We start from the raw sequence: 24,543 nt of genomic DNA on the forward strand, positions 1-24,543 counted from the left end.
TTTCATCGGTGATCCACTCTTCCCTCTGAGTGCGCAGCTCACCCAGGTTGTTCTCGCTTGTTTCAATTCTTGATGCTCGTCCACTGTTCTTCTACGCTGCCACCTTCCGGATTATTAGCTGCGCGAGCCTCGAGTTCTTCGACGAACGATCTCTTCACTACTGGGTCTTCCAGTCGGCGTGTGTTGAATCGCCGCCCGAGTCTCTGCGTAAGCGGATCTCACCGACCAGGAGATGATGGTCAGACGCGATGTCAGCGCTGCGTTTATTCCGAACATCAAGAAGGCTCCGTCTCCATTTTCGTCTGATGCAGATGTGGTCGATTTGGTTCTCTGTATATCCATCACGGGAGACCCATGTGACTTTATGCACTGGACGATGGGGGAAGAGTGAACTCCCGATCACCATGTCGTTGTTGCCACAAAACTCTGCAAGCAGCTCGCCGTTCTCGCTCATATCTCCGAGACCATGGCGTCCCATAATGTTACCACTTGATGAGCACAGCCTGTGCTGGGGTGCTAAGCAGAAAGCCAACTCCACTGCATACCAGAATATAAAAGTACCTGTCCCGAAGGCAGCTTGTGTTCTCCAAACTTCGGCCAGCGGACTTCACTAAGTCCCAGGATTTCTAGCTTCATACGGCGGGCCTCACTGGCGAGTTGTGCCAGTTTACTCTGTTGGGCTAGCGTCAGTACATTCAATGTTCCAATTCTTGTCCGTTATTTAGCGCTAAAAGTCGTTGCCATAAAATCAGTTCGTAATCTTTCACTATAGGTTTCTGTATCAATTTGAAGGTTTCGGAGACAGTAGGTGGCTGGCCTAAGGTCTCCTATCCGCCGTGATGGGACTGCCATCTTGGGTATAGCTTTCGGGGAGAAGCATTTCGTATTCAGCCGCTGGATGCCAGTCAGACGCTGTTTGAGCCGCCTCTAAAGTGGAGAACAGACGCTCGGGTTTTGTAAGCCACATCCTCCGAAAAGGATGCAGCTCCCCCTTCCCTGTCAGCAAATGACCAATGTTCCCACCGGGGTTGGTTACCCGATCTTCCCTAAGGTTACTCGTACCCCAGCCGGCGCCGTGGGGGAGGAAGGGATAGGAGTTACTGGGCAAGAGGCTAAGGACCACTTTCACTTGCGTGACGGGTCTATTCATCGAGCATTATCAAAGTAACCCCAAATCAAAATACTGATGTTCGGTAACAAAACTTTAAAAATAGTGCAAATGCTTTAATTTCCGTTAAACATATTACTAACGAATTGACTCTAGCATCCTCATTACTTGTTTAAAAAAAAATTAAATTTGAAAATCATTAATTGCTGTAAAAAGTATTTAGAATATACTTTAAAAAACTATCAATGTTACCTCGTTTTACGGTACATATTTTTATGACAGAGAAAACAAAAAATTACAGTCTTAAGTTAACGGTGTTTACAACTATTTGTGGTTCATGCAAAATAGAAGGTTTTTGGGAAATTTTATGTAGATTATTGTTGCCCAAGAAAAACATTAGATATCTGCTAACTGGACCGAGATATATTCATTTTAATGTACATTTTGGGAAAAAAAAGTGCAAACAAGTTTTCAAACACTTCAATGCCATCCAATCGTCCGATTTACTTATGTAGCATTATGATCCGCGCCAGGAATTGGAGCTAAGATTAGCCACAAGAACCGCGGTGGGAAGATGAAAGTTGTGCAGCATTCTTTAGTCGTGCAAAAATATTCGCTACCGGACCCTGAAGGTTTGGCGATTGTACATTTTGCAGTTACAAAATTCCACAAATTCATCTTCGGAAGACGTTTTCGGCTGCAGTCGGATTTTCGGGTCAAAAAAAGTGAATTCCAGCTTTACTTTCTTACGATTTTTCCATTTAATATGTCGCAACGGAAAAGTTTGGAAATGGTGATGTGCTATTGCACCTCATTGACCAGCATGTCAAACCCGACGAAGATTTCATCGCCCTACTCTTTAGGAAGGCCTGAAATTCATAGCCAACACTATGGTTAGCCACCTGAAAGCAGCAAGCGCGGCCACCGGGCTTCGGAACATGTATCAATCGTCGAAAGAATGAATCATAAGAATGAATAATGGGTGAGAGAAAATTATTAAATCGCTTATTGCGGCTCTCATGAAGTGAAATTGGGCAGGTTTTATGTGTCAAACACAAACTTTACAATTACAACCTTGTCTTGTTGCTTACAAAAACAAAATATCATCATAATATCTTATGATTTCATAATCCCATAAAAAATGTGTATGCGAAATGAATGGAAGTATTGCCGCTGATACATTTGTATGACAAACTATGAATATGAGCATTATTTGTATAATTAACTATGAGCACATCCCTGGTCACACTTGCATAGTTTTTGTATAGTTGTTGTATGGTTATTATACATATGTCATAATTATTATACAATTAATGCTCATGCTCATAGTTTGTCATCCAAGTGTATCCGTGGCATAACCCTGGAAGTAAGTAGCCGGAAAAGTTCCATACCGAGCCGATCACCGCGAAGCTACCATCAACCTGCTGTGTAGCGTGTTTTTCAACAAGGAAATACCACACTGAGGCAAATAAACTTAAGAATTTCATAAGGCTGGACTTATGAACGACACATATGAATGATTTTCGTGTAACATGAGGTAGCTCTTATGTATGTATGTGTGTAAAGGATACCACTCATTGATGCAGGGCACAGCCATAAGACAGTGAAGTGTACATCTCGAATGACTTGATCAAGTACGATACCTGGTTGTATTCAATTTACCACTGTATGAAGGGTCAAAAAAAAAGAAGGTGGACCCGTAAGCAGAGACACTTACGCGTGATTCACGGGAGCAAGAAGAATATCCTTCCAACGATACAAATGTTCCAACCCGATACAGAACAAGCCATCATACGATGGGATGTCCCCATAAGTGGGGAGAAGAGTCCACCTTCAATTCAAGACATGGTTATAACAGGGAGTTGGCAATTCCACTCTCCCCATCCAAATCGCTTCAATCAAGCGCCCTGATGGTACTATCCCTACCCATTGAATTTATATGATTATATGAAAATATGTAGAATATAATAACATAATACTACCCATGATTTTTTGCTCGCTAAGCAAAAAAGATCTCTCCAGGGTAATCGAGCACACTCTAAGACAAAATTTGATTATGTTGTCGCTTGGTATGTAATGAACAACAGAGTTACGCAACAATTCATATAGTTTCTGGGGTTGATGGGTAATTTTAAATATACGCATGGTACTGCCAACGGCGACTACGACGACGACAACAGCGAATTTGTCTACGATATAGCACCTTTGCACAGCACCTCCGCTGGATCTTCATGTCCACCATCTGTCACTGTCGGCAAACACATCTAATAGCAATTACCTGTGTTGTGATACTATCTTCAACGTAAACATATTTTTTATTGTATTGCCATGGTCATCTGGAAGGAACCCAAGTAACCAAAAGTTCCGCATTCAACGATTACAATCACTTCCAAGTTCCGCAAAGTTCAAATAAAGTTCCGACCGAACCTTCAAGTTCCATAAAGTTCAAATAAAGTTCCGACCGAACCTTCAAGTTCCATAAAGTTCAAATAAAGTTCCGACAGAACTTTCAAGCCACATGAAGCAATCCGCACAAGTCTTTATTAGTAACAAAATTTAATGTACGTAAACATGAAATGATCAGTGGCCCGAATAAATCATAATTCTTATATTCATGCAGTGCATCAACATTCTATCCAAACATAAAAAAATTAAAAAGTAATTTCCTGGATTCGAACCCGTGTATTTGGCATATGCGATCTACGAATGCTAACCACACACCAATTTAAAATTCATCAAGATGTTGTGGTTCGTATTCAAGTCAGTCAGCTGGCACTGAAAACTCCAACAGTAGGCGGGACAACAGCTCACTTTATTATATCTCAGATGACGCAGCGGTTCGTGCTGGGGCTCTCACACAGAAGGTCTGGGTTTAATTCTTCAAACAGCTCCAATTCAACTACTAATGCTGATAAATCAATGCACATTAATACTTTTTTTTTTATATAATTACTTTATTTGTACAGGCTCAATCGAATAAACTTTACAGAGCCGAGTTATCCTTTGCGTTATACATTATTACTGTCTTAAATTTAAAGTTAAAGGAACTGGACCGAGTACTCGCGGTTGTCTCGAGGTTAGTGGAGATTTACAATTTTTTGGATGGGAAAAGGGAAGAAGGAGGTTTGAAATGTGGTTTACGATACAACTATTTAATTAATCCTAAAGCATGAAATTATTTCTATTCATCTTGGAAACAAACATTGAAAAAAAAACCCCACACGTACAAAATACAAACTAAACACAAGGTTAATCCAACTTACAATCTAAGGTTAATATCCTTAAAGTAAACATATATGAGTTTCATAAACTCCAGATCGCGTCTAGCCAAAATATCCCGAACTGGAACATTAGGTTGTCTGCCTCGAGCCCGAAGGGAATCATAAAAATGTGATCTGACTCCACGATACTCCACACAAGACCAAAGGATGTGATCAGCGTCCTGGTAACCTTGTCCACATTCACAGAGATTGCTGTCTCCCAACCCCACACGGAACAAGTGAGCGTTTAGACAATAGTGATTGGACATGAGACGAGACATCACGCGTATGAAGTCTCGACTCAAGTCCAACCCTTTGAACCATGCAAACTTCGACACCTTAGGGATAATTGAATGTAGCCATCGTCCCAAGCTCCCTTCACTCCATTGATGTTGCCAGCTAACGAGCGACTGCTGACGATAAATAGAGAAAAATTCACTATAGGCGATCTGTCGATCATAAATGTCGCCTTCCATAGCGCCCACCTTCGCAAGTGAATCCGCCTTCTCATTGCCCAAAATTGAGCAATGCGAAGGGACCCACGCGAAGGTGATGATGAAAGAGCGCACGGATAAAGTACTAAGCAGTTCTCGTATTTTCAAGAGAAAATACGAGAAGTGCTTTACCGGCCTAATGGAACGGATAGCCTCGACAGAACTGAGACTATCCGTAAAAATAAAGTAGTGGTCTGGAAAAAGTGAAGCAATAGTTTCTAAAGTGTAGTGAATTGCTGCCAGTTCAGCCACATACACAGAACAAGGAGCTTCAAGTTTTCGAGAGGCGCTATGAAATTCATTAAATACACCAAAACCAGCGGACTCCTCTATTAGAGATCCATCTGTGAAAAACGTTCTTGCAGAATCAACATGGCCAAACTTTGCAGCGCATAATGACGGAGCAATCATAGGACGATGATGCTCTGGAATTCCGCGGATTTCCTGCGTCATAGATAAATCAAAATTCACTGAATTGCCGAAATCGGAGAAGACTACACGATTGGGAATATTTCTTGAAGGGCTGACATCCTGTGTTAAATAAAGGTAGTACAAAGTCATAAAACATGTTTGAGGATTTAGCTCCAGAAGCTTCTCAAAGTTTTCGATCACCAGTGGGTTCATTACTTCGCAACGGGTGAGGAGCCTCAGAGATAACTCTGAAAAACGGACGGATAGTGGCAACATGCCCACCAGCACTTCGAGACTCATAGTATGAGTCGAGTGCATGCATCCTAACGCGATACGAAGACAACGATACTGGATCCGTTCCAGCTTGATGATGTGGGTTTTAGCTGCCGACTGGAAACAAAAACTACCATATTCTAGAACCGATAAAATCGTTGTCCGGTACAACGTCAGAAGATCTTGTGGATGAGCTCCCCACCACGTTCCGGTAATTGTTCGGAGAAAATTGATCCTTTGTTGGCATTTTCGTCTCAGATAATCAATGTGGGATCTCCAGGTGCATTTGGAATCGAACCAGACCCCAAGATATTTGAAAGACATGGAATGAGTGATCGGCTTACCCAAAAGTTGAAGCTTCGGTTGTGCTGGGCTATGCTTCCTAGAAAAAACGACCAACTCAGTTTTCTCCGTGGAGAATTCGATACCCAGCTGAATAGCCCAAGTAGACAAATTGTCCAAGGTATCCTGTAAGGGTCCTTGCAGGTCACCCTCTTTTGGCCCTGTGATAGACACTACGCCGTCATCTGCAAGTTGTCTCAACGTGCAATTGTCATTAAGACAATTGTCAATTTCTCTAACGTAGAAATTGTACAAAAGGGGGCTTAAACATGAGCCTTGGGGGAGACCCATGTAGCTAAATCGAAAAGCTGTAGAGTTTCCATGAGAAAAGCTCATATGTTTTTCTGACAGCAAATTGTACAAAAAATTATTCATTAATGGAGACAATCCACAAGCGTGGAGTTTCTCTGAAAGAACTTCAACGGATACTGAATCAAAAGCCCCCTTGATATCCAAGAACACAGAAGCCATTTGCTCTTTCTTAGCAAAAGCTAACTGAATTTCCGAGGAAAGCAACGCGAGACAGTCGTTCGTTCCCTTACCCCTACGGAAACCAAATTGAGTATCTGAAAGAAGGTGGTTCGTCTCAACCCATTTGTCGAGGCGAAAAAGGATCATTTTCTCCATCAATTTCCGAATACACGACAGCATCGCGATGGGCCGATACGAATTGTGATCCGACGCGGGTTTATCAGGCTTTTTAATGGCTATCACCCTTACTCGTCTCCAATCGTCGGGAACAATATTGAGCTCCAAGAACTGATTGTACAAGTTCAACATGCGCCTCTTAGCGACGTCTGGGAGGTTTTTCAGCAAGTTGAACTTGATTCTATCAGATCCCGGGGCAGAATTGCCACACGAAAGGAGAGCGAGTGAAAGTTCCACCATTGAAAAAGGCTGACTGATTTCGTCTACCGAATTCGCGGTTTCGCGAGGAATCAACTGCGACGGCACGGAATCCGGACACACTTTTCGCGCGAATTTAAGAATCCATTGATCCGAGCATTCCTCGCTTTCGTTGTTAGTAGACCGGTTACGCATTCTTCGCGCCGTATTCCAAAGCGTATTCATAGACGTTTCGCGCGACAATCCGTCTACAAACTGCCGCCAGTAACCCCGTTTTTTGGCCTTGATGAGGCTCTTGAGTTCGCGTTCAAGAGATGTGTATGCGTTGAAATGCTCGCGTGTCCCGCGTTTCCGAAAAAGTTTAAACGCGTCGGACTTTTTACGGTAAACCTCCGTGCATTGTTGATCCCACCAGAGCGATGGTGTTTTCTTACGAATAGACGATCGCGGCACCGGTCGTGTTTGAGCTTGAAGTGCGCTGTCGACGATGAGATTAGAGAGGAAATTATATTCCTCCAACGGCGGAAGCTCTTCCACTGACGATACTGTATCGCCTATCGCGGATTGGAACTTAGTCCAATCGATGTTACGGGTTAGATCATACGCGACGTTAACGGATTCTGACGAGTTGAACCCACTGGCAATCGAAATTTTGATCGGCAGATGATCACTACCGTGCGGATCCTGGATTACATGCCAAGTGCAATCCAACGATAGTGAATTGGAGCAAAAGGTGAGGTCTAATCTGCTACCATTCGAGGATGGACCAGCCAAACGTGTTACTTCTCCATTGTTAAGTATTGTCATGTTGAAGTTGTCGCAGAGATCATAAATCAAAGTAGAACGGTTATCATCGTACAGCTCCCCCCAGCCTGTACCGTGGGAGTTAAAATCTCCCATGATCAACCATGGAGCGGGAAGTACCGCACATATGTCGAAAAGTTGTTTGCGATTAACAGAGACTCTAGGAGCAATATATACAGAAGCAATACAAAGGCTCTTACCTTTAATGGTAGCCTGACATGCGACAACTTCAATACCGGGGAATTCGGGAAGATTCACTCTATAGAAGGAATGGCACTTTTTGATCCCCAAAAGTACCCCTCCTCCACGTGAATCCTCACGATCCAATCGAATAATGTTAAAATCAAAAAAAGGGAGATCAATTTCTGAAGAGAGCCATGTTTCACAGAGGGCAAATGCATCGCAATTATTGTTATGGACTAAATACTTGAACGAATCTAATTTCGGGATAAGACTTCGACAATTCCACTGTAGAACAGTGATCAAATCCCCGACCTCGTTTGGAAAATTATCCATCGAAGGAGATGATAGCTGCAAGAAGGGGCCATTTTGAAGTCAATTGCTTCAAGAAGGATTTCACAGTGGGAAGCAATGTGAGGACAATGCTTTTCAGAGGATCAGAAATGTTGAGGTATTTGAGAATACCGTCCACAATGTCATCAAATGAGAACAACCCAGATGAAGAAGGGGTTTCTGTTCTTAAAATTGGGGCATCAGGGGTTTTGGATGTCCCCGGAAGAGGTGGAAAATCCTGGGTATAGTCAGTTCTGCGGAATCCAGGAGGAGTAGAAGTCTCCTTTTTTCCACCACTCCTTGATTTGGGCAAGCTGATTTGGGGTTCTTTATTTGCAACAATCCGCGAACGGATGCGTTTTCGTTTCCGGGCAGAACCTTCCGGAAAACTGAAAGAAACTCCCTCCTCAGCCAAGTCAGAGTCAGTCTCGTCATCTGACAAAAGAGAAAAGGGATTTTTGTCATTGGTCGATGGCGTGGCTGTCTTAAGCATTTCTGCAAAAGACCGCCTGGAACGTTCCTTAAGGGAGCGTTTCATTTTGTTCCCGAGCTGTTTGTACGCCGGGCACGACGAGAGAGCATGAGGAGGAGTTCCGTTGCAGTACACGCATTTTGGTGCAGTAGCTGCGCAGGCGCCATCCTCATGCTTCTCCCCGCATGTGGAGCAGCGTGCCTTGTTGCCGCAGTGGGAGGCCGTATGTCCCAACCGCTTACAATTCTGGCAGTTCATGACCCGAGGTACAAACAACCGCACAGGAAGACGAAGTTTTCCCAGCTCAATGTATTGAGGAAGGGCAGATCCAGAAAAGGTCACCCGAAACGAGTCTGTGGGGGTAAAACTCTTTTTACCCTCGCTGAGCGATACTGACTTCATTCTATGAACGGCCAGTATCTTTACCGGAGGAAGCAAGGGGTTCTTAAATCGGCCAACCGCTTGCTTCTCCAGTATCTCGGGGTTCAGACTCGCCTCAGTGACCACGCCTTCGATCTCCACATCAGAGGCTGGAATGTACACTAGGGTGCTTCATTCTGAAAAAAGTGATGAATTTCTGATGGGCCACCCTCCAGTTCGATTCATAGCCCCAAAATATGAACCTGTGCAAAAATTGGTAAAGATTGATGAAGGTTTAGAGGTCGCGCCAATGATTTGAAATTTGTATGGGAATTACTATGGAAGAATTTAAAAAATCGCTTATATCGCTATAACTTTGCTTCTACTTGTCCAAATGTCGAAAAAATTTAGTATGTTATTGCTATGGCAATAAACAAAAAGCCTACAGTTGCTACGCTCAGTTTTGCAGCGTATCAAGAATTATAAAAATGTGAAAAAATGGCAAAATAGGGTAAATTGACAGATGAATATGTACAAGGCAACAACGCCAATTTCATCGCAACAACAACAGGCTTGTTGATCATTGTCATGACAACCACATATTTTTTTTTTTCAACGTTTGGACAACTACAACCAAAGTTAGAGCAATGTAAACGAAAATCAATAATTTCCCATACTAATTCACCAAAATCTCCATACAAAATCCAAATCATTGGCGCGACCTCTAAACCTTCATCAATCTTTACCATTTTTTGCACAGGTTCATATTTTGGGGCTATGAATCGAACTGGAGGGTGGCCTATCAAAAATTCATCACTTTTTTCAAAATGAAACACCCTAATGTACACCCTATATTCCAGTGTGAAAAACTGGGAAACAGCAATTTCATTGGCCTGTTTCAGGTTAGCGACGGTCACACGAAGTTTGTTGTGCCTAACCTTCGTTATTTCGGTCACGACAGAGAATCGCTTTGTCAGATCATCAGATATCTGAACAACATTCAAGGGTTTGTTTTTGGGCTGAAAATAGACAACCCATGGGCCAGTCGAGTCATTCGGGTAGGCCCGCAATCTGGAGCTTTTCTCAGCCTGTCCATTGTCAGACTGAGACGACGAACCAGGGATGACATCATCATTATTCTGAGATGAATGGTCATCCATGTCGTCTTCTGACAAAACATCCATTTTGTTCAACTAGGGGGAGCGCAAAACGCTCTCCCACTGAACGCACAGACACAATACACAGAAAACACTACAAACACAGAAATACAAAATGAAAATTTAACTAATGGGGGAGGAAAAGAAACAAAAAAAAACAAAAACTTATCTGATAATTCTATACTACTATCACCGAGCGTTATATGTGTAGGCGTTTACGCAGATGGCTGGAAGAGACGCACTGCGTGGATGACCTTCGTTGTGGTGCACTTGATCGAGGCTCGGTACACAGCGCACACAGGCGCACGATGATTGATGAACGATGTAGATGTAGAAACGGGTGCTCACACTCGATGATGATGATACGTGCGCGGGTATGCGTAAGCGCGTATGCGTGACCACGCAACGATGATGCCCAAATTGGTTCGCGAATTTCCAATAGCATGGATTACTCTTTCCGAAAATGACACTTTCTACTAAAAAAAAACTCACTTTTCGATCAATTTACCGGGAACTATGCCAGGAGTCACTTAGTGAGAAAAAAAACTGATAATTTATATCAAGCGAATACCGAGAAAACTTCCAAAACAACGGAGCGCGAAACAAGTCGACCGTACTTCTTGCTAGGACGCAGTGAGATGGCACATTAATACTTGCCTTTAGAAATAACTTTCATAAAAGTGAGGATTAAATATAAATACACACAGGACAAAAACCTTTTCTAATTTATTTTCTTAAAGTTTCGTTCAAGTAGCGCCAGAAGCTGCTTAAAATGCTCTTCAATTATGAAAGCGGAACTTTCATGTTCTTATAACGACTTAAAAATGAGGCTGCTTAGAATTCTATAGACCACCACCAACCAAGCTGCTTAAGCCACAAATAGCCTTTTATCAGAACTTTTGGTTACTTGGGAAGCTCGCTTCTTATGTCGGTGGTCCACCGAGTACTCAGAAAGACCGGTCTGTACATCATTGAATCAATGTATAGATTAGTATAAGATGGTGCTATAGGCAAAGTGCGAAAAGAGAATGAAAGAAATATGAAAGGGATTAGTTTCAAGAAGTGATAGTATCATCGGATTCCCCAACTAACCATACTCAAGCAAAGTAAGTGTATACAAAGCTATATTGAGACTATATGGTTACTTGGGTACTCATATGGCCGTCCGAATGGTTTATCGGTTGCGAAGTGAAGTATTTTTGAAAGTGATGCGTTATATTTAACAATGTTTTGATTTTATCCTAACGTTACCTCAATATTAGATCACAGACAAACAGACAAAACACATTGAACATTTATCATTGTAAACCTTACCGCCATCTGATGGGCAATACACTCAACAGATAGCTGTAGTGTGTAAACGTCATACGCAAGGGAATTGGTTATGTACGCCACAAGCGGCGGTAGTACCAACTAAGAAACATTTAAATTTACCGTTAAAAGTGATTTCGATGAGAATTTTAAGAGTGTTATGTCAGCTTGTCTGACGAAAACGAACCAGCCCAGGGCTGAAATTCTCCAGCGCAGGGCTGAAGTTGTAACTTCGGATGATCCGCGAAAGTTCTTGCAATTTTCTCAGGCACTTTTGATCTAACTGCAATCACTCTCTCATACTCGAAATGTGCCACGGCCAAATTGGCACAACGACGCCCTATACGCTCTCTGACGCAGAGAGCAACAATGTCAATGTATTGAGTAAAAAATTCGTTGACAAAATTTGGCCGTTGGCTCGGTTTTTCGTTCTACGAAACGAATACAATCAAACCGGCACCAAACAGCCTAAGGATCGGACACCATACCTGGCTATTAGGCCATCGGAAGACCCGAGCAGTAATAACTCCAATCAATTGTGTTGACCATCATTTTTTAAAACTCTGTCATCTTTCTTGGCAACTTTTGGGAAAACAGTTAACTAGTAACCAGTTCATTTTCGTACTGAATGTTCATATGAAAGTTTTTAAAGAATCGCAAAAAAAAAACAATATTTCTATTACTGCCGATACAAGCAAACTTAAACCCTGACCTCACGCCATCATTCCATTGCCGAGCAATGGGAGCAATGGTAGAGTCCTCACTTAAAAGGTGAAAGAAAATGATGTAGATTATGTCTCGGTGGATCTCAATCTTGGCAGTGATTGATTCCAGTCGGTAACATGAACTTCTACAGAGCTTCTCCTATTTCCAACCCTTTATCCATTCCACTGACACAGCTGCTGTAAACTGCACGGAGCAAGGAGAACGTAAGTGACAGAAACGACAACTGTAATTTAAACTTTTATATGAATCTTCAATCTCTTCTGCCCGGGGGAACAATCTCGCATGCTTGAGAAATGATTGATTCTACCTCACCCAACCCAACCCAACCCAACCCGACCTCAATGATGCGCGTGACCCCCTTGTAGCGGATAGGTCAATGTTAAATACTCGCTATTTTTAGTACCATTTATCAAACATTTGTTTAACCTTTTTCTCCCCCGTCGCCGGAACAGAGTCGGAACGTCAAAGCGGCGGCTCATGTCCACGTCACAGCTAGTTGATTTTTTGAACAAAACCCAGCGTGACCCGAGGCTAAATGAAATTCTACATCCCTACGCAAACACGGCCCGGGCAAGAGAGCTGATTCAGGAGTACGAACCGAACAAGTTTAACGCCCAAAAAGGACAGCTCAGCTTCGATGGTTTTTTGAGGTGAGTTGGTTGTGAGTATGGGGAAAACTTTTCCTTCGTTGAGTCACCTAAGCAGGTGACACCATCAATCGAAAAAATTACACCTCTTCAAAAGCGCTGAGAGTGGCACAAGTTCTACATCACTTGGATTAATGATATTTTCTTCCCCCTTCGGCAGATACTTAATGTCAGAAGATAACCCAATCATGGCACCGAGCAAGCTGGACCTGTGCGATGACATGGATCAACCACTGTCACATTACTTTATCAACTCATCGCACAACACCTACCTGACGGGTCATCAGATAACGGGCAAAAGCTCGGTGGAAATTTACCGACAGAGTTTGCTCGCCGGATGCAGGTAAGTGCAGGGAAAAACTTTCTCGAAATATGCCCTCGCTGCACTTTAACCGTAAAAATCCAAATTAATGCTGCTCCAAATTAATTAACTCTTTCTTTTGAGAAAATTTTCAAGCTCGAAATGGCAAGCCATCCATTTTCACTATTCACCGAGATCGCTCGTCGTCTTTTGAGCGTCAGTGGAAAAACTAATTAAAAAGTGCAGTGCAAGTTTCATCTACCGAGCGCTATTTCCTGTCTTTCCAAGATGCTCTTATGGCAAACCATTTGTTTCTTCAATAACGCAGCAGCATAGTTTGCTCAAATTACCACAGTTTTTCGTTCTTGTTCCCATACTGTTTGCAGATGTGTCGAGTTGGATTTCTGGAACGGTCGCACGGAGGAGCCCATTATCGTTCACGGCTACACCTTTGTTCCAGAAATTTGTGCAAGAAACGTACTAGAAGCAATAGCTGAAACAGCATTCAAGACATCCGAATTTCCTGTGATACTAAGTTTTGAGAACCACTGTAACCCGAGGCAGCAGGTTGGTTGAAATATGGGATACCATGCGTCTACATCACACCCTTGCTCGCCTATGGAGACGCATGGCACGTCACGTTTCGCAACTGAGGACGACTCAATTTACGCTTTCATCAATCTTCTCTTCCGCAGGCAAAGATAGCAAACTACTGTCGTGATATTTTTGGAGATATGTTACTAGATAGGCCCCTAGATTCCCATCCCCTTGAGCCCACAATGGTTTTGCCCTCACCAGCGTCACTTAAGCGAAAAATCATCATTAAGAATAAGAAAAAGCACCACCATCACCATCATCACCACAAAAAGGGCACAATCACTAGTCCAACGGCGGCAGCGGCAGCAGCAGCGGTGGCAGGAGGAGCGGCCAATGCAGTGGCGACATCCAATAGCAATATAACCACCGTGGCCGGCGGTACCATCATCGCAGGTAACAACGCGAGCGCCAATAATAATGTCAGCAATAACATAAACGCAAACACCACTTCCGCCACCTTGATGGCGACCGCGGCGGCCGGAACGGCAACACTCATCACCACCAGCACCGGTAATGGTAGCAGTACCGGTGTAGCAGCCACACCAGGTACGTGCTTTACAAGTTGGCATCGACCGCCAGGATCGTTACATTCCCATTTCTTGTAACTTCACTAACCGTTCAAAGCCTCTGCTGCTCTTCTCTGCTGGCTTCATGCGCGCTATTTTAATGACCGGGGAAATTAAGTTCCGCTGGATTATCCTGACGCAACTTACTATGTCAACATTCGAAGAGCGAACCGGTGGTGGGGTTTGTGGTTTTGCGGTGCAGTTTTTGATTAAGAAGGACTTCTCGATTTGTCCCAACTGTTTTATGGAGATTTTTCAAGGTTTCCTATTATAAAGTACGATAGGCAATTTTGTATGTACTACGTTACAGTTGAGGGTGGTTTAAAATATTATATATTTTTTCTACCTAGCGCTTTCAGTTCAAAATTAGTTCCTGATTGTCTTCCCAAAATTTGAACTCATTTGGGCTAAGAAACTGCACCAGTTAAAGACAATAAACAAATGACACCGAAATAATACCGCATATAGAGCAGTTCCACGCCAAATGACGAATAGATCAGACTCAAAGTTCTCAAATTTGCATGATTGATTGTTATGATTCACATTTGAGCTAAAATTCAGCCATTTTGTATCTTGTAATTCCATTAAAAAAAATGAGGGTTAACAAAGTTTTCTGTGTAAAATTTTACAAAAACTTGTATAAAAAGTTCATAAATTTAATTTGAAGTTGTTGTTCTATCATTTTCGTATTTTTTTTTTCAATGTGTCCAACTTTAAATTTTTGCTGAAGTTATTCAGCGAAAATTTAAAGTTGGACACATTGAAAAAATATATTTGATGAGCTTTCAAATAAAACATATTCATACATTATTGGAGATGATGTTTTTTTGTTGTTGTTTATGTTTGAAACACTTTTTTAGATCTTTTACCCAAAATAACATGAATTATTTTTCCGTGTGTATGTTTTCCGAAACGGGATTAATTTTCCTTACAACTTTGCCTCACATGTCATTTGGATTAGCAGTAACATTTTCAAGTTTGGATTTTTTGAAAAATATCGGATATGATTGACTATAAAAAACAAATTTTGCAATGTTTCATGCAAATCGGGGAAGATTGAGCTAGGAATTCATTTTTTGTTTGCTATTTTACCGGGTTTTTAACACCTTAACAGGTTGGTACATTTTTTAAATGATTGTTATACGTTAAATTGACAAATTATTAATCAATGGGATTCACTGAACAAAACCTGTACAAATTCGGAATAAATTTAATATTTTTTTTAACTTTTACCGAATAGTTCCTTTATTTAAAATTTACCGAACAGCGGTAGCCTGGATTAGTGTGTTTGAGATCGTGTGATCAAAACCGAGAAGTGCAACTGCTGCTACCGGTTTCGACAAAAGCTGAGAGCGAACTGTGGCCTATGAATTGTATAGTGGTTTAGAAATTAAAAACAAAGCATAATCGAAGGGCGTTTGATCCATGGACGCCAAATTTCAAAACATGGCTTCAATTTTACATTTTTTGCCGCAGACATTTTGAAATTTTGAATATATTTAATGTGTTGTGAAAATGTTTGAATTCACGTTGACCCTGAAGACTTCCAAAGGCGTTTTGAATGTTAAGCAGTCATGTGAATATTTGTGCTGTAGACATAAAGATTTTGACTTAATATTTTAGGCTCGTTCATGAAAATTTTGTCTGTGAATAGTGTAACCAAAATAAGTTTTTTTTTAGAATAATACTTGATCGATCTGAAAAACCACAAGACTCAACTGAAATTCGATTAGCTGAAGATCTTTTAAATACCGTTCCGATTCAAATTTCGGACGATTCAAATTTCGGACACTTTCATTTTTAATTAAATATTACATCCAGTTAGAAACAAAGTAATAATGTTAGATGATCGTGGAGGGCACTAGTCAAAAAATTTTAAAATTTACAACTTCTACTTCGTGATCAACCTTGATAAAATATCTAGGAGACGTCATTTGAATTTCTGAACAGTTGACGATCATAATATAATACTTGTTGCCAAGCAAGCCATGAAAAAACCCCAGAGAACAGTTAAAGATCTTCAGATCTATATCTTGATCACCTTGAAGTCTTGAAAAATGAGACTCTATTGAAGTTTTCGAGCTGCTGTCTTGGGAGAATACCTGAGGACGTCATTTCAATTTTTGAACAAATTAAGATCTTCAGAATGATCTTTGTCAACCTGAAGTCTTGTAGAAATATAAAGAGGACAGTTTAAGATCTTCAGATCTTCATCTTGATCAACCAGAAGTCTTGAAAAATCAACCAGAAGTAATTGAAATTTATGATCAGCTGGAGATCTCTCAAATAATTTACACTCAGGTCTTTATTTACACGAGGGATATTTACCGTATAAAACAAACCGTATAAACAAAAACAAAGAAAGAAGTTGATTTTTCACATGCCAAAATATTTTTACAAAATTTGATTTTGATGCCTTTCGTACTTATAGCATGCTATGGTCCATATAGACAATTTGAAAAAATCTGTATTTACACCAAAAATTGTGATTTTGCCATTCGATTACACCTGGCTTGAAATGATAATGTGATTTGAATCAAGTCTATAGGTTGTATCGTTATCGAGAAATCGTTACAAACATATTATGGAGCCTAGTGGACAATTTGGTACGATCTTGAAAACTAATAAATTTTCAAAATTCTGAAAACTTATATTGTTTTTTGTGGAGGGAAAGAGTTTTTTTTCCGGATTTTTTCTTTGTATTTAAAATAAAATGTCGTAGCTTTTTTCAGTGGCTTCAATTGCTGAACTCAATCATGCCGGTATTCATGTTTTACCATATTAATATATTTAAATTTAACCGGGAAAAATGTGTCAGGCACCCGGGAAAAACGAGAATTTAATTTCTTAAATTCAGTGGCCACCCTGTTCCTAAATTTCTACGGTGTTTCCTGAACATCAACAAAGTCCCTGAAGTTTTCAGAAGTCCAATGAAAAATCCCTGATCTTCAATGAAGTTACCTTAATATCTACAAAATTTGCAAAATTTCTCTAAAGTTCGCTAAATTTTCATGAAACACTACAAAATTTTCTTATCTACTACAAAATTTGCTGAAGTTATTCAAAATCCTCCGCACTTTTCGAAGTTCACTAAAGTTGCAAAGTTAACTGAACTCCTGTAAAATTTTCTGTACTTCTAGAAAAATCCAGAACTTATGAGCAGTTTCATGCACTTCTTCTAAGGTTTTGAAAATTCTACGAAGTTTCCTGAAGATCTATGAAATTCCTTATAATTTTACAACGTTCCCTGAACTTTGACAAAATCCCCAAACTTCTACGAAATTTTCTTAACTCAAATGATTTTATCGTAACTTCTACGAATTTCCCTGTCCGAGTAACAATTTTGGTTTTATCATGGTTTTGAAGAGGTTTATAAAGCTTAGAATAGACTTGAAGACCATAACAAAACCATAAACCGTCAACAATGCTCATGATGGTACAGCACGCAACACCACTCTACCATAGATGTAATTCTAAGACCAGAAGGTCCCGAAGAAACGTGCTCAACTTTTTGGCTCAGCTCTGGTACTATCTTCGGTCCCAAGCTAATCGATTCACCCCTCGAAAAAAAAAAAAATCAGATTGACCGCCCACGGTTGCTGCTCTGTTATTACCAGATCAGCTGCAATTACACGGAGAACCAACAGATGATGTTTGGGACTAACATGCATCCTCAATGTGTAAGAACTGGAGATCTAATATTTAGCAATACCAGCGCCGGCCGTGTCCGAATGCAGGTCAACTAGGGAATGGGAAGCAATGTGTTGACGTGGTACTCGCTGTGAAGGAAACCGAGAAATCCTCTGCGCTTCCACGAGAAATCACTGGGATGTTGGATGTGAGGAAAGGTTGCACACGCACACGCAGGGATCGTTTTTTTGTAGAGCGATTATAATACACAAACACACACACACACACGCGCGCGCGCACTCATCCAATTCCTATTTTTAGATCAGGACCCACACTGTGGTAAGTGGTGCGATCGGTGTTAAAGAAGAATTTGTTTTCATTAAAATCTAGTGGGTATAGAATAAGGCAAAGTGAAAAATTGCAAGGAAGGGGACGGGCCTGGGATTGAACTCCCGACCTTCTGCTCAGTAAGCAGAAACGGTAACCACTGAGCTACCGAGGCTCGTCGTAATCGATTCACCCCTTGAAACATAGGAAAATCCACTAACCCCTCACTTTATCTGTTGAACTTTTATAGCGCTTCTCTCTGAGATGACTACGTTTGTCATGACGAGCATGAGAAGCAAAACAATAGTTAGGTAAAGAAGAATTGCATTATAACACACCATGGCCTGGAAATGCAACGTCACTAGAACTATTCCACTGCCGCAGACAGTATATGATCAAGTCAAAAGGGCACTCTTTTGCCTGTGAATTTGAGGACAAACCTCAAATCTAGTCGTGCAATGAATGAGCTAGGTAAAGGAGCGTGCGTTTGATTAGCATTGTCGCATTAATGGCCCTTCACTCAATTTTAAACTTCTGTTCGATTTTCACACTGCCGTATTCTAGAGAAACTTTCAATCTATCCTCTTTAGAACTTTCTCTAGCTGATAAATTATCGCACAAAAGCTTCATGTTGATATAAGTATAGCATTTCCTCCCATCTCTCACGAATTGGGTTGACTTTTAAGAAGGCATGTTTTAAAGACTTATTTTTAAGAATCTGGAATATTGAACACCTTCTCCCGCCCGCAATTTTTATAAATAACACCGAAAACATGTGACGACAATTCGTCGATATCGTTGAAGATTTTTTTTCTGAATACACCTGCCATCCCAGCTTCGATAATCGAGCATTCGACTACGAGGTCTTCTCAGAGGGACGCAATCGACTATTGCCCTCGTCAAATTAGTTCACGGCTTTATCAAGTAACGAATCAAGTAACAGCCAATCTGCCTGAGTCAAGGAGTGACTCGAAGCAGCAAAATCTGTTCTACGAAAGTTCGATAGATTGAAGCCAAAGCTGGATGATTGGCGTCGGGAATTATCAAAGGTTCGGAGACATCGACAAAAGTACATTCCAGAACACCAAAAATAGTTTTTATGTAGCTTCCATTGGAAAATCACAAGATTTTTATCCATTATCAAAATTAATTGATATCATCTGAATTTCACATAACATTTATGGGATCACATGATTTTTAAATGATTATTCATATTAATTTCATCGGTCGTATAATTTTCATGTGATTTTGTGGAGGAACTTACAGTTATGGGATCACAGGAGAACTATGTGAAATTCACATGGTTTTTTTTCCATTATATAGGGGAAAATTTGGCTTCGGCAATACCTTAACCTATTATCGTCAGGGGGTATACAAAGTCCTAGAGCACTCAAATTTGGCCAATAGTTGCTCAGAAATACAATGTATCCACATGCCAAAATTGAGGTCTCAAGGAAGTTGTTTACCCCCCCGACGATAATAGGTTAAGGTATTGCCGAAGCCAACTTTTCCCCTATGTGATATATTTTTTAAGTGTACGGCAGCTTCATTTACCAGCACAAAATCAAGCAGCCGAAAGTGTATGTTCAACATCGAGTTGATTTGCGCTAAACCATGCAGATTTAACATTAGGGTGGGTCATGTTGATTTGGCAGATCGCAACCCCTGGCTCCGCAGACTCGTATTGAGGTCCCCAGAAACTGTGCCACATTTGATCGAAATCGGTTACGATCTGAATTTGCGGAAGATATTTAAAGTTTGTATTGAAAAATGTATGGAAAACGGAACAAAACTGTTCATTTGCTTGTCAAAATTTCAATAGTAGCTTATTTTTAACCAAACTTAGGAGAACTTAGATAAAGAAGACTATGCAACCATCGAGGTTTTATGTTTTTACTGTTGGCCTAGTCTTCCGCAAGTACATACAAGCTTATATAACTGACAGTAGGTTTGCGCGGAGCACTTGGCCATAAATATAAAAATTAATAACTTTTTGCACAGAAGTCGAATTGAAATCTTAGACGAAGTTGTTCTGTATAGTTTTCTCAATCTAATGCCACGGATACACTTTTATGACATACTTAAGGGTGTCCCACATGAAATTTCATCTCGAAAAAAAAACGCTGTAGAAAATCATCCATTATTGAGTATTTTCTCTTGAAAATTACGGTAGAAGTAGTTTAGAGTGTATTGTTTACATTGTATTTTTATTGCTGTGACTACCGGGACTGTAAACGGGGGGATCTACCTCAAAGAGTGTCCACAAAAGCGTCTGCTTCCTCTGTTGAAGCAACACGAGGGCCCTACGATCTTCTAGCCGGATCTAGCTTCGTTCCACTATTCAAATGTTGTCCTGGAGTGGTATGAAGCCAACGGGGTCACTTTCATACCCAAGGTCATGAACTCCCCCATCGCACCGGAACTAAGGTCCATCGAAAAATACTGGGCTATTATGAAGCAGGCCCTACGGAAGCATCCCAAGGAGGTCAAATCTGAGGAAGACATGAAGAAAAAGTGGGTTTCCGTGCAGAAGAAGCTGCAGCCAAATGTTGTACAGAATCTAATGAGTATAATTAAGCGTAAGGTGCGAGCGTACGGTTATGGTACTGAAGTGGAATGAAATAAATATGCCAAAAGCTTAGTAATGGGCTATATTTTATTGTCTGAAAGTTTGAAAAGGATCGGTCAACTAGGTAATTTTCTACAGCGTATTTTTCATGATGCAATTTGATGTGGGACACCTTTTATGAACATGAGCATTATTTATATAATAAATTATGAGCACATCCATAGTTTGGTGAACATTGAGCGACTTTTTGAATTTTTGCCAAGCAATTGAACAGTTTTGGTTCATTTCCCACAGACAGATCTTTTACAGGTGAGGTCGTTCCTTTTGGATTTATTTAATTTTGTTTACATTTTCACATAGTCTTTACTTTATATGACCGAATAGAGATTCCTAAATATATTCCATTTCCTACTAACACAAATGTTCCCTCCCGTGGTATCTTTGAAGGTAGTATGTGTTCCCTGCACCTTCTTAAGTAGATGTTGGACTAATTTTCCTTCCTAACCCCTGCGATTGTAAGGATGTGGTCAGGTGTATAATGCGATGCTTGATTTGCAGATTTTATTCCAAGTGTTTTTTTCACGGCAACACACGATATTTCCTGCAAAATGCATTGGTTGACCATTATATAGTCCCCCACGATTTGTGCAATCGCTTATGGTATGCTATGCTATGCTATTTCCCACAGACTTATCTGACGTTTATGAATTTTGGGTAAGTTCAAAGGTTTTTTTGCACTAATACTTATAATTTACCCCAAGTTCTGCACTAATACTTGTGCATTTCACAAACGTCAGAGAAGTCTATATACTCGTAACCAAATTCGTTTAAATTGGGCACAGTTGTTGGGGACCTCAATACCAATCGAAAGAGCTATAGGGAGTAGGGGGTTGTTAAGTTGACCTACCCTATTGAACATAGCCACAGCAGGCATGTACGATCAAAAAACAGCAATGGTTGGATCAAGGTACCTATCGACTTACCTGGCAATGGATGATCAATTGTAGAAATATGTCAAATCAGCCCAGACTGGTTGTAGTCACCAAATAACTAAACAAGATCGTTGCGGTGTAATCGGGATAACACAGGACCAAACAAACTGATGTGGTTTTTTTGGTGGTAAGCTCCTACCGGTTGGAACTAGCATTAAATCCCGATCAAGAATGTCCGGCTGTTAATCAATGGGGCTTTAAGCAAATATTTTGCAGATCATCCAAACTGGGACGGTATTAAAAGTTAATCCGAGTTGGGGCTTACCGCCATTAATGCAGCTGAAATCCGATTTTCGATCTGAAGGTAAGTTCACGGCGCCGATACTTTAATCTCTGTGCGGTGTCGTAATCTTGAGCCACAACTGCACTAGAGAAGTGCTGACCGGATTTGGAACATAGCGATTGGTCAGGCGAAGAATGGTTTTGAATAAATGCATACTTGCCTGAAGTAGATTAAGTAGAAGACCCTTTCAAGGTGAGACAAGAAAAAAAAATATCAAAACTTGTATGATGGAGATCCAGAGGCTCTCAAATATGTTAAAGGTTCAGGGTTTATAAAAAACTGCGGGATTTAGAAAATAATTTAAAAATCTGAGACTATGAAAATGAGTCGAGTTTCGAACGCCTTTGGATACGGTTGTGTCTAAATTTGCTCTCTGTTTTGTGCGTGCATTCTCTTTCATAGTTTTCGGCTGCATTTGCCGGATTAGCGCTGGCACTCTGCCTCCCGGACGGTTATACGTGTGTGAGTGGTGGTTTTCTCGCTTTCCGAGAAGTTTTAGAATCAAGAAAGAAAACATGATTCATTATGTTTGCAAAATTGCAAGCATCAGAAGATTTGGCGCTGCGTGGTTTTATTGTTTCTCCCGGACTAAAAATTTGTGGCATCGCGAGTGAAAATTTTAATTTCTTTTTATTTACGCGGTGATGAGGGTTTTGCGATGTGCATTGCTTTGTGCACGTAGTGTCTTGAAAAAGAAAAATGATATTTGTTTGTTGTGTGGTTGGAGTGGAGAGAAAAATATGCGTGGAAGCATCGGGAATGCGTTCCCGGGTGAAGTGTTTTGGTGAGTACGTTCCAGTTGAAAATTGTTGACAAGTGTATTTGTGGTGATGCAAATTATGGTTTAGATGACGCATGGCTTCAAACATTTTGTGTATCCAAATAAAACATATTACATACTAAATACGCACAGGGCATCGTCTGCTGACCATTGCCGCGGGTATATCGTGGGAGTCCCAGGTACCCGGTTCAAGCTTTAGTTGGCGGCGGTGGCTTTTCTTGACCTTCTACCCCCTGAGTAGTTAGTGTGAATAAGGGCGTCTATGTGATGTTTTGCTGTACCTGTTGTGGACATCTAGTGCATCATGTTCCCTTAACTTGTTGAGGACACCCTGTCTTGTATGTATGTATGTATGTAAGGTAGCCACCATCCCTTCAAAGATCTTGTCTTGTATGCAGCTCCACTTAATAGCAAGATCAATTTGAGCTACCGATCTGAATTCACAATATCGCTGTTTGAAGGGCCAAAAACGGAGGGGTGGACCCGTAAGCAGAGACACTTACGCGAAATCGACGGGAATTTGAGAATCTCCTTCCAACGATACGATCCAACAAATCGAATAACGCAATTCGCAATACTTATTAAGCTTCCTACAGGATGGTTTGTTAAGAAGGGTGCGTCAATCTCACTGAAACTGTTGGAGTAGAATTTACACCACCACAATCGAATCGGTAGGATAAAGAAAATGATAGTGTTTATTCCCTCCTAGACTCCGGTTGTCATACCACTCCATCGTCCAGTTTCAGGTCAAATGATACCCTGATGCTCCCACCCAACCCAGTATTTATTTATATAATGTAAATATATGTAATGGTGAAATGAAGTATATCGGAACATTAAAATATGAAATGTAGGGAATACAATTAAATGGATGCAATAAAAATAATAAATATTGTACACATAATAAGATGCACCTCTATGTCTCCTCTGCTTACAATGGTAGGTGGATGTAACACTGAAATGTTAAGGGTATAGTAATGATAGCAAGTAAATATGTTTAGCTCGAAGGATACTTAATATTCTCTTTTTAGAGTAATTGAAAAAGAGTGATGAATAACTAACAGGACTAACAATAAAATTGAAATTGAATCTCATCTAAATGATGTCATGCATGACGAGAAACAAAACCTGAAAAATAATTATTTATGTATGTAAGTTATCCACTATCCCTTCCGATCTAAATTCACAAGAATAATAAAATAATTATCAAGCTAAAATTAAACGATCCATAAAATATTATGAGAAGTGCGCAACATAATAAGAAATACAATGAAATTTATATGTTAAATTTTATAGTTTTGCTTTGAGTAAAATATAAAATAATCAACGTACTGCAAATCGTCAGGTGAATTATTTTATTAAATGATTTCTACATGATTTTTTATAGGAAGAGTTTTTGTAGCGAGCTACCTTTTAATGAATGTTCATTGCTTCAATTAAGTGTACAGCTACAGTACCCGTTCGATCCTGACATGGTTAGATTTTGGCCACACAAATTTATTGGGTTTGTTGCCAAAATCGACCGGGTACTGTACTATAATCGATGGGAACCAATTGATAAGATAATGTAGAATAATTTAGTCATGAGCTGAAAAAAAAAATGAAAAAAAAATATGATATGGCAATGTTGCTATCCCATCAATAAGAAAATGAGATAAAATAATATGTCATGAAATATATGACCAACAAACATATTGAATAGTAAAATCTTATATAGTTTGAAACGTAATTATTCTCTGTTGATTTATGTAACCATCCAACTTCCCCTGCACT

At 40.4% G+C, this 24,543-nt stretch overlaps 1 protein-coding gene across 5 annotated transcripts in view; it reads left to right on the plus strand.

Annotated features, from left to right (window-relative positions):
• Plc21C (Phospholipase C at 21C) overlaps positions 1-24,543 on the plus strand; it is a 363,494-nt gene that overhangs the window by 328,913 nt on the left and 10,038 nt on the right. For all 5 annotated transcript variants that reach the window (XM_065228987.1, XM_065228988.1, XM_065228986.1 and 2 more), the window contains 4 exons: positions 12,530-12,727; positions 12,885-13,067; positions 13,412-13,592; positions 13,721-14,168. In XM_065228987.1, coding sequence (XP_065085059.1) covers positions 12,530-12,727; positions 12,885-13,067; positions 13,412-13,592; positions 13,721-14,168 — 1,010 coding nt within the window. The remainder of the gene's footprint in view (positions 1-12,529; positions 12,728-12,884; positions 13,068-13,411; positions 13,593-13,720; positions 14,169-24,543) is intronic.

Source organism: Ochlerotatus camptorhynchus, unplaced genomic scaffold (assembly GCF_037179485.1).
Source record: "Ochlerotatus camptorhynchus isolate MF236.1 unplaced genomic scaffold, CSIRO-AGI_Acam_v1.1 ptg000305l, whole genome shotgun sequence".
Classification (NCBI taxonomy): Eukaryota; Metazoa; Arthropoda; class Insecta; order Diptera; family Culicidae; genus Ochlerotatus; species Ochlerotatus camptorhynchus.